General features: G+C 40.7%; 1 protein-coding gene across 2 annotated transcripts in view; it reads left to right on the top strand.

The window, feature by feature from the left end:
* LOC126175755 (casein kinase I) overlaps positions 1-18,183 on the top strand; it is a 112,684-nt gene that overhangs the window by 61,019 nt on the left and 33,482 nt on the right. For both annotated transcript variants that reach the window (XM_049922722.1, XM_049922721.1), the window contains exon 3: positions 17,900-18,125. In XM_049922722.1, the coding sequence (XP_049778679.1) occupies positions 17,900-18,125 (226 nt within the window). The remainder of the gene's footprint in view (positions 1-17,899; positions 18,126-18,183) is intronic.

Genomic DNA, 18,183 nt, shown 5'->3' with positions numbered 1-18,183 from the left:
AGGGCAGGTATCAAACTGCATTCGTTTGATCGTCTTAAAATTTGTATATTTATATTTCACTATTAAATTTACCGATTATGTATATAAAATCATGGTGTATATAATTGCTATGTTTATTGCAATTGCGTTAACTCATCGCATGCATGACAGGTTACCAAAGAAGAAGCTGTAGGATTATGTAACTAATGGACTGTGCGCTGTATTGATTGTGTGAAAAGTTAAAAAATGTCTGAAGCAAATCGAGCCGATCAAGGCCGCCTACTACTGTCGCATCTCCGTCAGAATTTTTGTAATCTGGTCAAGCATTCAACCAGTTACACACAGGAAACCCAGCGGTATGTCCAGTAAGAGTAGTAGAACAACTGAATTACTCTTACATTTATAACCTTAGGGTATGGCTAGTTTCTTGGTTACACGCACTTTCCTGTGTGTGATAGCCGCACAGCGTCGTGGAAGAATATGCGAGTTAGGACGGAATTGAAGAGGTAGGGTCAAGTTGAAGTCTACAATTAGGCTCTCTCTAACGTGCGCTGAAATGATGCTCTGTCTGTGAAGGGCAGGTGTCGGTTTTAAACAACCGCACATGTTAGATCACGTAGGTCTTTTATAGCTTTTACTCTGTGTAGTGTTGTGCTATGTCAAGTTTTATTACCAAAATACGTTATGTATACGCTCACAACAAAAATTAGTGTATTGACATCTCCTCGAGGCACCTCTAAAGGTTTTCGGATACATTGCTCCCATCCACCTTCCATGTGATACGCAGATAGCAAATGTCTAATAGACATTCTCTACTAAATACAGCACCACAAACCACTTATACTCCGTGATTTATGCCAGCGTAATAGCATTTCTCCATTGTCATCTGTGAAAATGGCCAGAACCCTCTGCAGCCCGAAAATTCCCTGATACGCAGATAGGCAGTGGTCATCTCCCAGTGAACATATTTGGCTCTATTCAACAGGGACGGTAATTGTCACTTCGCTGTATGTTTTTGGCGCGAGAACGATTTTCTGTGGACTCTATCCGCGTTAGCTAGTAACTAGAATTACTCCATACCAGTATGCTCTGCCACCACAAAAATAGACGGTGGGAGAAAATGTAGCTTATGAACGCAGTGATGGAAACTGTGTAGTCTTCATGGAAGTATTCAGTCGCAACCGTTAGTGCCTGAAACATGATAGAGATCAGATTTAGTTCGTAAAGGAACAGATGACTCATCCCTTTGTGGCTTGTGACAGCCTTGTTGTACTCGCACAGTTGTTCTGTTTACTGTTTCCTTTAATTATGATATTAAAATTTTTACCGCTATCATCGCATTCATAGTGGGAGTGATAGTGAATCACCACATGCCTACCATGTGCCCCTTCATGAGCGTAACTGGGGAAGTGACCTGCAGTCATTCGCCAAGAAATCAGTGACTGTACGCACGACACTATCGCAGTAAAAGTGGTTGCGTATATCATCTACAGTTACGTGAGGTCGAAGATTGACCTCACATGTTCACTGAAAAATTAGCTCCGTCACCTTAGCAGTACCCTTTATCAGTAACTCAGCCTTCCTTACATTTTACATGTGCCCATATTGTAGGCACCATTCATCATCCCGAAGTTTGATTAGAGCTTCATTGCCATTCTAGACACAGTCTCATTAGAGGTGGTAAACCGTTGCCTTCGTATGACCTTTGACCTGAATTGCCCAGCCAGTTATAGGGGGACCTAAAGTTCAGCATGTACTCGGGACCACTGTGTAACAAGACATTCTTTTTGTATCAATGAACGCTACAGAGGTGAAAAAGAATGGTTAGCCACAGACAGAAGTTAAAGGACTGACCAGGGATTCAATCCGTTGTCTAGCACCATGAACGACGCAGTGATAGGCAGGCGTGGAAATCTCGCAGTGACTAGTTCAGTGTGCTTGTAAGACAGAAAGGGCCGTAAAAATATTGAGCTCTATTACTTGTAATCAGTCTGCCGTATACTCGTTTGTTCATTAAAAGTTATGTGCTGGACATGTGGTGCTTCAGCTTTTGGACTTAGCATCCAGTCTTTTGTTTGGCGACGACTCGAGACCTGTTCGGCCTGAAGACTGGCGGCACCGTTACAGGAGCCGTTACAGTACTGCGCAGCTAGCAACAGCTTGCTTCCTGCACGGCGACGGCTGCTAAAAACGAACAGTGGCTACAAAGCCTAAATTTGTTGTTGACAGTCGTATCATAAGGTAACAAACACTTTATCTGGCTATCCATCGTATTATTTGGTTTTCTTATTGCATAACTCCGTATTCTCTTATTCTATCTTGTTACCCGTTACTAGAAGTGTGTGTGTGTGTGTGTGTGTGTGTGTCTGTGTGTGGCGGAGGGTGGATTGGGGGAGGGCGGCTTTGTTTACTATTACCATACTTTGATCTGCCAACTGATGCAACTAAGTAATGAATATTGAAATAGCACTTGCGTGAAAGGCGTGATGAATCATGAGCATACTGCTTATGGATGCCGCCGTACATTTCGCAAAATTACTTGGAAGCGTATATTTTGGTCTGTCACGATGTGCACTCTTGAGCAGCAGTAAATACAAGAAAGTGTAGATGCGTTCATCAGATTGACGTCGTAGAGGTATAAAACCGAATGAAGTTGCGGTTTGCGTTGAAGAAAACAGTTTATAAAATTGTCTTCCGTGTTTGCCGTTTTATAAGTATCTCGGCTGGCGCCGTACTTCGCCGAGTTGGCTGAAAAGATAGATTTTATACTTGTCAAGAGGTGCTTGAGGCTTGAGACAAGGAAATTTGTTTGTCTCCGGAGAGTGAACAAACGCAGAGAGCATACTTTAGTTTCATAAAACAAAATAAATATTACCCTAATGCGTAACATCCCTATTGTCCTTTGTTCTTCAGACCTACGGCGCTCTGTTGTGAAACTCTAAAATGTAACTAGGAAGGGGATAAACAGCGTATTAGGTCACTGGAACTGCAGTCGTTCCGTGCCCTATCTCTGTGCTCACTTTCCTTAGCGATTTTAGTTTTGTCTGACAAATCATCGAGGTAAGTCCGAATGCTTCCCTGTCAGTGCATCTTTCCTTAAAACTGTGGCACTTTTCCACGGCGGTTTAATACTATGTTGATCAATGAGGTACCACCATCCTTTGTTGTTTGTGTGTGTGTGTGTGTGTGTGTGTGTGTGTGTGTGTGTGTGTGTGTGTGTCTGCCTTACTCCCGATCAGTTTGTAAATATATCCAACCGAGTAAGGAAATGCCCCAGCAGAAACAACATTCTTATCTAGGAAGGGAGCTTACTATTCACATCCAGTTCCCCTGAAACATCAGTACCCCGCTTACCGTAGGTCACTTTTTGACGGACGTTTCTTCGGCGGTGCTGCAGTTTACGAATAAGGCAGTCAAACCCAAATCTAATTAGTGTTACGTGCAAAGCTACTGAGCTGTCACTGCGACATTCCTCTACGCAAAAGAGACAACACATTTTCCCAGAGTACAGTGTTCAAGTAGAAATGTTTAAATCTGAAGGAAAGTAGTACAAACTGAACTTGGAAAATGATGTGCAATATGTTTTAAGAAGAAAGTTCCTCAAAAGTGGAAACAACTGAAACTGTTCTGTTAAACTTCAAAAGAGAAGACGGTCAAGATAACAAAGGGCTTCTATCTCCTATATGTCGTATGAAAGATATTCACTAAAATTAATACCAACTGCATTCGGAATAACATTACATTTTGATAAAGCAAAGGAACAGCTCGGTGTTAATTTGGAGCTGGTATAATAATAATCTGGTGGTGGTGGTGGTGCCGTCAGCATCGCCTGATTTAATTCGACTACATTCCATTACATTTATTCTGCTTTTGTTAAAACTCCTCATATCCTCCTTTCGAGACATTGTCCATTCTGTTCCTCTGCACTGCCAAGACCTTTGCTGTCCCTGAAAGAATTACAATGTCATCAGCAAACCTGAAGGTTATTATTTCTTCTCCCTGAACTTTTTCTCAGAATTTTTCTTTGGCGTCCTTCACTGAATCGACCGATTAATATCGGAGATACAACCCTGTCTCTCACCCTTCTCAATTTACTAAACGGATAGTTCGTTAATATTCACATGTCAGCAAAATTCTTTATTTCGAGTTGGAATTATTACATTTTTCTTCTGGTCTGAGGTTATTTCGGGTGTCTCGTATCTTTGCACCAGGTGTAGTAATTTTGTCATGGCTGGTCCACTGAAGAATATCCGTAGTTGAGAGAGAACTTCGTTTACTCCAGTGGCCTGTTTCGGCTTAGGCATTTCTGTGCTCTGTCAAATTCATCTTGCAATATCATATCACCATCATCTCCGTCCTCTTCCCGTTCTATAACGTCGTCTTAAAGTTCACTTCCCGTGTGTAGCCCCCGCCCCCCCAAATATCCTCTCTTTGCATTGTACTGGTTTTCCATCTGAGATATCATTGATACAGTGTATCATAATGTGCTCAAGATATTTATGTCAATACAACAGCTTCCGATAGACTTCACCAGAATAATGGGAAAATACTAATTCAAAGAACGGTCGTTAAGCAAGGTTAAGAGTATGACCAAAACTATACTCAGCAATCCTAGTGGAAATTTGCAGATCCACAAAGAACAGGAGGAGGACTATATGTTAACGGAACAGATCTGGCCGCATTGTGAGACCGCGTGGTTTGAGGCGCCATGTCACGAATTGAGTGGCCCCTCCCGCCGGAGGTTAGAGTCCTCTCTCGTGTGTGTGTGTGTGTGTGTGTGTGTGTGTGTGTGTGTGTGTGTCGTTCTTAGCATAAGTTAAAGGAGTGTGTAAGTGTAGGGGCCGATGACCTCAGCAGTTTGGTCCCTTAGGAATTCACACACATTTGAACAGATCGGAAATATCATTTACTTTGCACTGCATTGTGTACCTCTGGTGCAGGTAAATTTTGATGATTCATAGAGGTTACAGCATTTTGATAATTGGTTTGAAATTCAATTACAAAAAAGAAAGAAAACAGTACAAATTAGGGCTGAATTCCTAAAACTCCATAATTAATTCCTGTTTTTAAAACGGTTTAAGATGACGACCAGGTGGGCAGCAAAAGAATAAATAGAAACGTAAAAATGAGCGGGAGTATTTTCGGTAAATAAAGCAGTTTTAAAAACACTGTTTCCGATGTGTACATGAAGGGAAAGTTCATAGTCAGCGTGCCAAATTTTAGTTGCGGTAGTGAAACACAGTTTTAATGCAAAAAAATTAAAGAACTGTGGGTTGCTGTTCAGCGAGTAATGAAGCAACGCATACTAGGTATTAGGAAAGACAGGAGAACAGTTGTTTCAGGGAACAGACTGGGCTGAGATCCGGAATTGTTACCGCAGTGGCGGACGGGCCACGGCGACAGGCAAATGGATGCTAGATGCCGAGAAAGGTTACAGAAAAAACACAGGCACATGGAAAATTGCAATGAAGGTATTCATCCAGCAGTGAATATCAAGTGACTGATGACAAATTAAATTTAGTCTTTTGTTAACGAAAAGTATGCATTTTGAGCTGCAGTAAGCTGCAATGTTAGACTATCGTCACTCGTTGCAGGGATTTTGAAATAGCCACCGTACTTTCTTGCATTATAGCAGATGATAAAAATCTGTATCCAGATTATAAAGCTAGACCGGAGTACTTGCGGGAAAAATAGGTAAATTTTCTATGATAAAATTCTGGCATCCGTATATATTAGAATATTGAAACGAGACAGCAAGTATGTTTTGTTCGTTGTTTGACCTAATTCTGTTTATCTTTAACATTTACTGTTTGTTGAACTAAACTTACGAACCTGCAAAGATTGTTTCGCAGTTGCTTCAGTTGTGGGTCTGTGGTTTTCTTTTCCAGTTAATATGTACAGTTGATTTAAGACGTAATAACACAAATGTTCGTGAAATGTCACCGCGTGCACAACGGGTTTTAAGCTGTTAGTTGCCTGTCTGGAAGCAATATTCCGAAACACGTTCAACTATAACTTTTCCGTAAAAAAAATATTATTTTAACAAACCGAAACCTGTAAATACTTAACATCCTGCAAAAAACTGTTTAGTCACATGCCTAAAGAGTTTTAATTTGAATGCTTCCTTGTGGAAGCCAGATTGCTTTTTTTAACACTATCGTTGCGTTGTGGTTCACGGGTGGCCTTTGTGGACGGACGTTGTGTAACGTCGGCTAGCCAGTGCCTCGCCTCAGCTGTTCCTTTGCCGAGTGAGGGCGGACGAAGCCGAACCTTGCCGAAGCGATACAGATACTCGGCAACCGTGTAAAAGCGCAGAGCCGTGCCCACTTTGTCCGATGCCTTATAGAACAGTAATTGTCGCTGGACATCGTGTTACGAATTCAAATTTTCCAATACCGGAGGAGATTTCAATTCTGGAAGGGAATAGAGATACTTAAGACGCCAATATTTTGTTAAAGGAAAGACCCATATTTGCAAATTGAGACGTAGAAGCGGAAGAACTTACCATAATCGATGAATGGCAGTTCGATTCAAAGACGTGTAATGTTAATGGCGTTACAAGTAGTAGTTTAAAGCGACTTCCGCTTATAGCGGTGCTCTCATGCAGTGGGGATAGAGTTATTTGATTTGGGGTATTTATACCCTGTAACTTATACATTCTATAGTGATATCTTTGAACGCATATATCTCCCATATCAACAGATGCGTACAAAATATCAAGCACTGAAAATAACAAATTTTGTACACATCGAAAAGTGAAAAATTAGTTCTGGTATACACTATAAAGGGTAGTTGAGGTTCCCAATCATAAGTCAGGTGGAGCTTAGTTCTGACAAGAAAATTGTTTTGCATGTTAGATAATGATGAGGTCGGCTGTCGTTTCCTCCCAGCCACGATGCAAAAAATGCTTTCGCTGCTGCAGCAGTAGCAGCGTCCAAGCAGACCGTATCTCGATCGATAGCAATTCACTATCACTTCCTTTCGTTTGCATTTTTGGGACAGCCGTTTCATCCTGTGTCGTGTACGCATTGATGCACATGAGAAACCATTATTGCTAGTGTTAACTGCTTTCTAAGAAACGTACAAGTTCTTTCTCGGCTGCTCATAAAGGTGAGCATTCGACTGGCCACGAGTATAGATGTGCCACCCCTTGTAGGAAGTTTAATTTTCCGTTTCCGTAACTGAATACATGTAACGCTTCAGATTTGGGAGAGGTTTCCGATCTGTGCCAGGTTGAAGTCATATGCTCGATACGTTTCAATAGTTCGTGAGAGCTTTGGGGTTATCAGCGTTCCCTTTCAGAATTACAAACCGGCATGCGTGCAGCTTAAAGAAACATTGTGTAATTAGACCTGACTAGTAGTTATTGTGTAAACATTATCTGAGATTATAATACCTGTACTTTATTTATGAATGTCGGGATTTCATCTCCTGTCAGTTTTATATCAGAACTCTGCTGCTCTAGATTTTCTTTGTGTTTTTTTAAACCTATTCAACCAGCTGATGAAATGCTACTCGTAATAATGAAAAGATTACTGTGGTTTGCTGTCTTAGTGATTATTGTGTAAAGATAGAAAAGTTTTAGGAACATCCATTCAAATAATTTCATACGAAGAAGACTATATACCCAGTGAGAGGACTGATAGTGCGTAAGTCTCTACGACCATTGTCAGTTCGTAAGTTAGTAGGGCAGTTTGGTCACTGCTGTTACAGTTGTTTCAGAATCATGCGGACTAATGCCCAAACTGATTTTATTCAAAACGACAACACTGATCGTCTGTAAATTTCATAACATTGGTTCTGTTTCGTCACCACCGTGCTAGTTTTTTCCTTAATTTTCGAACGAAACGTGTGATTCCGAATTTTCACTTGCCTGTCGTAGTGACCTTAGTACATTTCACAGAATTGTAAATTCTTTGTCATGGAATAAAATCTTCTAATATCTGATTGGAAGGTTTGTGACAATGTGTGTCTTCCATTAATTGTGTACATTTGAGTTTAGTCGCCGGTTCATAAAATCCAATAGGTATTGAGATTATTTTTGCCATTTCTCTCAGCATTCATGACTATTATATTTTTTGGGTTAAGCTTTGGTCGATAATAAACTGTATAGTTCTCCCATCCATTGAGTCTACAGGTCCATTAAATGGCTGACAGTCCAGGTGCCTGTTTTAGTACAAATTGTGTATTTGCAAACAGTGTAGCTAAATTCAGTTTAATGCCCTCCTTCACTTACACCAAATTTTATGGATGCTGGAGCAAATTTTGCGCTTTTTCGTGAGCCATATACATCACTGTCGTGTTGGATTCAGTTCCAAATTGGCCAGTTAATCAATTTCATTTACACAATGCATAAGGATTTTAAAAATGTGGTGCTGTTCCCAATGCATCTAATAAGCTTTACTGCAGATGATACCTTTTTTTCAGATAGCATTACGACTGGCAGGGTATTTCTCGTAGCGTGCATGTGTTATTCTGGTCTTCAGTCGAAATACTGGTTTCGTGCAGCTCGACGTGCTACTCAATCCTGTGCAAGGCTCGTCATCTTCGAACAACTAAAACAACCCGCATCCATTTGAACCTGCTTACTGTACGCGTCTCTTGATTTCCCTCTGCAATTTTTACTCCGCACACTTCATTCATATACCAAATTGACGAGTCCTTGAACCTCAAAGCGTGTCCTATCAGCCGATACTTTCTTTTAGTCAAGTTATGCCATAGATTTGTTTTCTCCCCAATTCTATTCAGTACCTCATTAGTTTACACAATCTCCCCATCTGATCTTCAGCATTCTTCGGTAGCACTACATTTCAAAAGCTTCTAGTGTCTCCTTCTCTGAACTGCTGATCATGCATGTTTCAGTTCCGTACAAGGCGAAACTCCAGACAAATACCTTCAGAAAATATTCGTAGCACTTAAATTTATATTCGATGTTAAATTCCTCTTCTTTAGAACAACATTTCTCTCCATTTCATTCTAAACTTTATATCCCCTCCACTTCAGCAATTATCAGTTATTTTGCTTCCAAATAGCAAAACTCATTTGTTACTTCAGTGTCTGATTTTCTGATCCAGTTCCCTCACCAACGAATGATTTAATTCGATTACATGCCATTACCCTTGTTTCGCTTTCATTGAAACTCATCGTATATCCTCCTTTCAAGATACTGTGAATTCCGTTCAAATACTCTTCCAAGTCCATTGTTCTGACAGAATTAGTGTCCTCAGCAAGCCTGAAAGTTTTTGTTTCTTCTCCATGAACCTTAATTCCTGCTCAAAATTTTTCGTTGTCGCCCTTTACTGTTCGTTCAATGTACAGATGGAATAACATAGCGTGTAGGCTACAACCCTGCCCTACTCCCTTCTCAACCACTTCTTCCCTTTCGTGTCCCGCGACTTACATCTGCCGTAAATTGGACATTACATTCTTCCTCATGTACACACATCAAAAACAAAAGTTTTGTATCACCTCGGTTCCGGAACCTGTACAGAAAATTGGAATAGACATCAACATAAACATCATTTCCACCCGGTTTATTGGCCATTAAAACCACACATTGAATGTTTTGCCACCATACAGCGAGACCTTCAGAGGTGTTGGCCCAGATTGCTGTACAAACGGGTATCTGTAATACCCAGTAGCACGTCCTCTTGCATTGACGCATGCCTGTATTCATCGTGGCATACTATCCACAAGGTCATCAAGATTGTCCCACCCTCAACGGCGGTTCGGTGTTGAGGAAGTCATTCACAAGATGCTACAGAGTGTCGAGGTATAAGCTCTGACTTCTGCCTCTAGGCCACCCGTTACGCACCAAATTTGAATTTGTACTGATTGCCACGATCGCCAGTGGAGAAGATGGAGCTAGCTGCTGTTGGAGCTAGCTGCTGCGCGGAAAGCCCTTGTCTGCTATGGATGCGAGGTACTGTTGCCTCATTGGATGACGATTTCGGACGCTGGTTTCCATTAGAAATTTTTCTCCTGGAATCCTCTAAAATGTTTTTCCGGATACAGGATAAAAATAAACTGTGGATGGAAACCCGTGGTCGAAGCTGACATCCACAAAGGCAGCAGAGCACATTCATAAGAGACAAAACATGTCTAAGCAGCAGGTAGCCCCATCTTCTCCACTGGCGATCGTGGCAATCAGTCGCGATCACTGAAAAACAAATACCGTTGCTTGACGTACTGCCTACGGTTCGTCAGCGTACAAAGTCACGTTTGTTAGCTGCCGAAGGGGTAGTCTAGTGGCAGGCGCCGGCGCCTATAACTACGACGCTCTGTAGCGTCGGTGGGTGGCGTTTCCGGACACTGGTTCCTGTCCTCGATTTGTTTCTCATGAAACCCTCTACAACGCCTTTTTAAGTTCGTCCCAACCTTTCTGGGACACCCCATATGTATGGAAAGCTATTGACCCACGAAGAGAAGTCGTTCGATTCTTATAACCCTATACAAAGAAAGTTGTAAGTCGTGAACGACGGCGCCTCGTGGGTCAATAGCTGTTGATTGTCTAACTAGAGTAGTGCTACAATACTATTGAAATTCCACCGCCTTGTCCCAACATTTTGATTCCTAAGTCTTATCACTACACCATGTGTATGACATGAATTGAATTTTATCTTTGGAGTGTTGTATATAACCTTTGAAAATATTCCCTTATAGTTGCATCCTCAAACACGGACAAGTGTACGTTCAATAGGTGTTATGGGAGTAGACCAACCTCATTAGTGTGATTACACTTACACGGAAAGTCGATGTTAAATGAGGTCTTCAGAACACGAGGCCTGTGGCTAGAGAATTATAATGAGGTACTTTGTTTGATTAGTGCATCAGCAACTAAGCGCATCTATTGCAATAAAAGAAACTCAGCATCACCTGGAAAATTGAACTTGTCCTCATACAGTAGAGTGAAATACGGAGCAAGTTCTGTGTGCTTTTAGGCGATCAATAAGGCATTGATACTAATTACACAGTAGAAGCCTAGGTCCGAGATTTCAGGATGCGGTTACCAAGCGTTTACAACGGAAGATTTATCTGGTGATTGGATTGCCGTAGGAGGCTATGTGCTAGCAGAAATTAGTATAAATACTACCAATGTTTTCAGAGTAGTGGAAGGAAAAAGTTTTTCAGAATCATTTCGATTCACTGTAGTCAGATTCCACATTGTACGCGAGTGCGTGCTGATGAAAAGTAATGACTCCGAATATATGTGAAAACTCTAAAAGCTTTTGAAATTAAATAAACGTTATTAACATTTTGAATCTTTATTCCTCGTTTCTGCATATTTATTTCTCAACAGCGCCCTCTCTCTCCCTCCCTCCCTCCCTTCCAGGACTAACACATTCTCCCAACGAGAGACCAGTTTGTACAAGACAAGTACAAATATTTAACTTTGATATTATGAATTCTTGTAGTCCTTCAGACATGATCATCCACAACAGCAATTACACAATGTGTCGCGAGCAAAGGGCGACATAAAATGTTGTCCTTGTGACCGCCACTAACGAAAGTCTGTCGACCGAACTGCAGTGACTGCTGATCTGTAACTGTGCTACGTAGAGATTGATAATTAAGAGGCTACGATGCGTCGGCTAACGAAGTGGCTAACGTTGAAGTTGCTGTCGAATTGTGATGCCACCAGTCGGGCGCGTCGCTTATCCCGTCTTCACATTGGGGCCGCTGCTGTCGTGTTGTCTTCCTGGAAGGGGGTAGGTCGGCGAGCGATTGGCTGACCTCTTCTCACAGCCTTCCCCTCCCCGTCGTTTCCGATTGGCGTGCAGGCGCTGACTTCATGCCGTAACAGCATGCACCGCTTCATCACTATCAAAGTTAAGTCCTCGAAGGTATTCTTTAAGTTTTGGAAAATCGGATGGGGCCAATTGGGAGCTCTATGGAGGGTAATCGATGACAGTAGACCCAAGGCGTCGGGTTGTTGCAGATGTCGCAGCGTTCATGTATGGTCTGGGATTGTCATGCTGAAAGAGAGGGTGTGCTCCATGTGTAATCGAACTCTTCGAATTCGAAACGCGCCGAATAGTTGTGTGCGCACAACCCTTTCACACGCTTCAATTCGGAGCTCCTCTATTGGCTGTGGGCTTCAAGTATGTAGACATGAAGAATAAAGATTTAAAATTTTAATGTTTCTTTTATTTACAAAGTTTGAATTCACGTAAAAATCCGTAGGTATATTTCAGCACGCTCTCGCATCGTCGACTCTAACGAAGTTGACACTCTTTGTGGTATCGTGTTTCACAACTGTAATACTGGGTGATGTTTGGAATCAATAAGAAAGCGTCCAACAACAGCTTTTACATCTGAGTCGCGTCTTTGGAAATGAGACTTTCCTCGCTCTACTGTTTTTATCTGCCTATTCGGCCGGCAAACATTTCATTCCAGGAGGAATTTAAGTGCTGCGGGTTCGTGCCTCGGATTTACGAAAGTAACAGCTGACTTTCAAATGAACTTTTTTAAAATTTCAGTGACATTTTAAGCAAAACACCACGATCGGCATCGAAAGAAAGGAAAGCTGTATTTGCTACGGTGAAAGCGTTACATACTGAATTTCGCTCACCACTACAAGAGAATCAGATTTTTTAAATAATTAAAATCAACAGTCAAGGTGAACCAGTAAGCAAGATGAAAGAAACAGACAACGAATCAATATATTTAAAACAGTCCTTTAAAAAGAAAGCAGCAGTCAACGCGCATATCTGCTGTGATAGCGACCAGGCCCCTCCTCTCCCCTCCCCTAACGCACCGCCCGATTTCGCCTTCGTTGTAACGTGATTCAGCGTGCCTCTTGTCCAACGACGCGTTGCCCCCTGTGGTGAAACTAATAAACCGGTAACAGCTATGACATCTATACAAGTGGTTATCACTATATCTCATTGTGAATTCCACAGTGCTTCCAGAACATCTGTGCTAGACATCTTTGCTCATAGGAAATCATCCATAGCTCTCTTATGTGTACATTTCCCAAGTATTTCCTGTTCTGTCATTTAAACGTGGCCAAATGTCAAATGTATGGAGTAAAACGTAGAGGGAAAAGTCCAGTCAGAGTTTCAATACATCTGTAGTTACCTTTATGCTAGAGTACATACCCACTAAGGTCCTTAACATGTATGAAAGAAAAATAACTGGTGTCAACTTCTCCAAAGGGTGTAATGCGATCTTAAGCTTTATTTTAAAATTCGTGATATTTAAAAACTGCTTTCTGCTAGAAAGTGGCAGATTTTGCAGGCACAGCATAAAAAATTGTCATGCCAAGTAGGCGAGTCAAGTGCCAAGCTTAAAAATATTTTGAAATTTTATAAAAAGTGGAAATGTGGTGTGAACTGAAAAGTTTGAAGTTGGAGAACCACTTGATTGCCTCGTAGTTTCACCAGGTATAGAATATCGCTTCACAGAAAAAGTGTTAATAGCTTGGACTGGATTTACCACATATTCCATTTTTTACCCTCTAATTGATGCTACTGTCGTAGCTGCTTCCATTCTAGGGAGTTATTTTTTATTTTGCTAAAAAATTATTTACACGCTAATAACGCTGTGTAAATTACAGGATTGCAGAAGTGGACAGAAGTATTCGAATGTCAACTTTATGCCAGTAAAAGAGAACATTTAACTACCAAAACATATAGTAAAATAAACGAATCTCTCTTTTGGCTTAAAACACCTTTATTTCATTGTTAATGTCACATTTATTTACTGAAGTACATTTTCGTAATGAAAACAGAGAAATCGTTCTTCCAACAGTTGGATATCAGTATTCGGATAAACAAAACACTGCATTCTAGTACTTGGTTAGAGTTCTTTCCTACAAATAACTGTTGCCGAACGCATTGGCATTTTATGTACGTGCTTGCAGGTTACATCCGAAATCAATGTTATTCCATTCCTGCAGAACGTCCTTCACTCTTAGCTTACTTTAAGTCTTGTGATTTAGGTGGTATTGTGACTGTGTGTGGTGTGTTGTAGATGAACTTGCCTTTATCTTCATCTACATGATTACTCTGCAGTTCACAAAGTGCCTGGCAGATGGTTCATTGAACCCTATGACCATAACACACAGTCTCAAAGCTCATTTTTCTTAGTTACATACGTAGTGGCGAATACTAAACTCTTGTTCTTGTTTGCTTTCCATACGCTTCTCTTCTTGGCGTTATGGAATTGTACTGTTTAGAACCCAGCGAACTGTTGTTTCATGAACCACCTTCCTAAGATTTTCTTCCAGATGTACCCTAATTTCTGTTGCTGTTATTCTGAAATTTTGCTTCACCAATTGTCTTCTAGTTCTAGAAGAAAGTTTTGGCAGAGCACTTCTCTAGACTGATTCACTATGGTATTCCTCATTTCATAGTGTTGGTTGACACCACACAGTGGTCAAATTTATATGTAAAGCTTCTCCAATTTCTTTACGTGTTTTATTTTGTTCGTGTATACTACGCAGCATGATTGTTCTCTCCTCGGGGATCGTCTCTTTCCTTACCGCCCTAAGTGGAATATGTGACCACGCGTAGCTGAACTGTATGGCAGCAGACACGAATGATGAGTTCTCAAGGTACAAACGTCAACATTTCCGCCGTTTACTATGCATACTGTCATATTACAGAGCGTGATTGAATACTTGTCATAGGGTAACGTAACATTGTTACGGGAAATGGCATTTGTGTAATACACACGTATTCCGAGCGATAGCGCGTCAGTGGAATCACGAAATAAGTAATTCCGCCTTCTGACTCGATTAATTACACATTCAAAGCTGCTCATCCATGGTCTTGAATACGTCTGTTCGTCTCTGTATGTGTTTAGTTCCAACATTGCAATTTCCTAAATTCCTAAAAATTACCAGGATGAAGTAGTTGTACTTCCCACTGCAGTTCAAGTGCATACAATTAATGCCAAGCATAAAGAATTGCCCAGCCATGAAAATTACCGTCGCAACTGATTCGATTTAGGTCACTACTATTTTAGATGATCATGAAGTATAGCCAGATTCACTCTGGTGGACGTCGCAGCTGTCACTTTCGCGCGCGTATGCTTTTTTTTTTTTTTTTTTTTTTTTTTTTTTTGACGATGTTCGTTGTATTAACACTTCACAGTTGTTAGTAGGTTAAACACTAGTGTTACACGTTTTCCATTGCCGAGTGCGCTCATATCTGGGGTGACTTCATAATTCAGCTCCATGAACGTGAATCATAAGTGTTAGTCTTCTACTTATCGAATGCTCTTCCTCGAAAAGAGCCTGTTACATAAGCCGTATAAATGTCGCCGGAACCAAAAGTGGAATATCTCTCTCTCTCTCTCTCTCTCTCTCTCTCTCTCTCTCTCTGTGTGTGTGTGTGTGTGTGTGTGTGTGTGTGTGTGTGTGTGTGTCCGAAGCGGTCAGATGTGACGTAAAAAATCTTGATTAAAAATGCTGCCTAAGTAGAAATGGTGTCACGTATGCTTTTCCAAGTGCGACGATGGCGGCTAGAATTGATGACAGTCATGGTACGTTTCGCTGCTCTCACGGTGTGCCCTGGCACAGGGTTCGCTTACAACCGGAGAAAGTGTAAGCTGACACGGTAACACACTTTCCGCGGAGCCCGCCTGATGGCGGAACAATGCCGCAGTGTTGCAGCTCTTGCACTCTACGCCACTGCTAATGGCGTATCAAATTTGTAGTTCAAGAAGCAATGTTAAAGGGATGCTGGATCAAACGTTTGTAAAATAAGTTTTCGTTCCCCAGATAGGTTACAAAGTCGACTTGTGGTTATAGAGCAGAAGGTAAACATGTGTCGTACTATTTCTGTTGAAGATAATACGCACGAAATATGACAGGCGTGACAACGCTGTCAGAGGCGTGCATAAATCACTTGCAGTTTTTCTTCCTTTTTCGAAAGTTTACTCGTGCAGATAGAAAAACTTAATATTTCATGCCTTCGTCAGTAAAGTTAAAATGCAGCGATGCCAATTGTCAGAGCACACACAAAGTAAATACTTCAGGTAACCTAGGGACTTGCACTGTCTGTTTACCATTTATGTGGGCTTGTACATAATGTGAGCCATTAAAAGCTTCAAAAATTCCACAGCATAAAATCACAAATGATTGTTATTAAGTCTTCGTGCTTGCTTTTGGTGTTCAATATTTGAAATGGGCACTTGAGTTCCCTCGTGTGTGATATATAATGCTTCGTCATCTTTGGTTTCGGCATGAATATCCACAATAGATAGTGGATCCCGTTCATAGTTTGCTTAGGGCTTGAATTTTTTAGGATAGAATTTTTTAATGTATTGCATCTTTTCATCGGGAGTGAGAAACATGCTTTCCACTTCAATGAGTTTCTACAGCCCTGTTATCGTGATGTTTTGCGACTTTCTCCTCACTGCTTTGGTCCATGGTAAGTAGTTGTTACATGAGTTGCAATGTTTGATTTTTGTTGGTGGAAAATATCATATGCACTGCCTTTTCGGTAGCATATTCTTTTAAGTCAATTTAATTGAAATTTCTGTATTTATGATGACAAAACTGGCATTGCCCGGGTATTCATTTTTCCAATTTTCTGTTAGACACAAAAACAAAAACTGAACTGCATTGGTAGTGTAATGCTGGAAAAAAAATTGACATCAAAGTATTCGTGAAAACACCTTTGAAATTATGAAACTGTTGTACAAAAGATTATTACATAATGTACTGATGTATGAGTATAGCTGCTTCACACTTGTGCAGTTGATTTTGGAAACTTTTTTATGGCAATGCTTCTTCAAAGTCTGTAGATTGCTCTTGTTTTTTCCTGCAGATGTCTGTGCTTAGAAGTTGAAAGCTGTCAAAACTGCTGCCAGACGTTGGGGATTTCCTTAAATTGACTAGACTGTAGGACTGTCTTAGTAGTAAAAAATAAATAATGCATAGTGTGGCAGTTGTTGACACATTTAATTATTTGCTGCCATACGTCCTGAACTATAACAAGTAGGTGGGTTATCCCCACAGTGACTGTTGCCTGATAGTGATATGTGTACCATGTTTGGTTGAAATTGGTCCAGTGATTTAGGAGCATGCGCGCGCACACACACACATTCTGAGCTCAAGGTATTTTTGCAATAAACGAAGTGGTGAAGCAGTTCCTGACTCATTGTGCACACAGCATACAATTCGGTCCTGGAAAGAGCTCATTTGCCGCAGAATGATTTATGTTAAGAGATTTTATACACAAAACACAAGTAAATGGCTGTAATACATAAAGGAGGTAGAGCTTGCTCCATCCAGCTTGTTCCATCCCCACTACTGCTGGCCCAACAGTGGTCTGTGTGGCGTCATGGCTTGCTTGCTCCTCTACTCGCACCTGCATCTCGTATCAGTCAAGAAAAAGTATGTGCAAGTTCTCTTGCCTTGCTGTAGGATTATGTAATATTTTCATATTGTCAGAAAATTTTTTCCTATCATTAGGCAAGCATTCCACTGCTCCACTTTGGTTATTAGTGCTATACGGAAAATTGCAGATACAGTATGTACTAGGTATTGTTAATTTGCCCAGGGCTCATCTTACAAAGCTTTCATATGTTGCTGTAATATCACATGAACACTTAATTTGAAGTTGTTTCTTAAATGGTTTATTCACTTTCCCTGTACCTATCATATGCTTGATGTGACAGTATATGAGAAACTCGGCATTGTCAAGAAGAAACTATAGTAGTATGTATGACCACTTCTGCTTCAGTTATTTGTGTATAAACAATAATCTTGTTATATACTACAAAAAAACTATTACAAGATGTCTGGTTTCTAGTTTTCTCTCTGTCTTGCCTTTTTTTAGACACTTTGAGATCTTAATATAAGTAAAAGGATTCAGAATTGGATCTAGAATGGGAAGAGATGCTACATTTATTCTAGTGTCCACATTTTGGTTCCCTCCAGTAAGTGTTCTTAATTTTTTCATTTTAGATGGTATGGTCAAGAACGCGATTACAATGTTCTTGTTATGGATTTACTGGGACCTTCTCTAGAAGATCTCTTCAATTTCTGTTCGCGCCGTTTCACAATCAAGACGGTTTTGATGTTAGCTGACCAGATGATAGCACGTGTGGAATTTGTGCATTGTAAGAGCTTCATACATCGAGACATCAAACCAGACAATTTCCTCATGGGTATTGGCAGGCATTGTAATAAGGTAATATTTCAGCAATGTCTTGGTGTGCATTAAATGGATTTTCAGTATTTCATCTTAT

Source organism: Schistocerca cancellata, chromosome 3 (assembly GCF_023864275.1).
Source record: "Schistocerca cancellata isolate TAMUIC-IGC-003103 chromosome 3, iqSchCanc2.1, whole genome shotgun sequence".
Lineage (NCBI taxonomy): Eukaryota > Metazoa > Arthropoda > Insecta > Orthoptera > Acrididae > Schistocerca > Schistocerca cancellata.
Note: the sequence above shows the minus strand (reverse complement) of the source record. Positions and strands in the feature narration are given on the sequence as shown.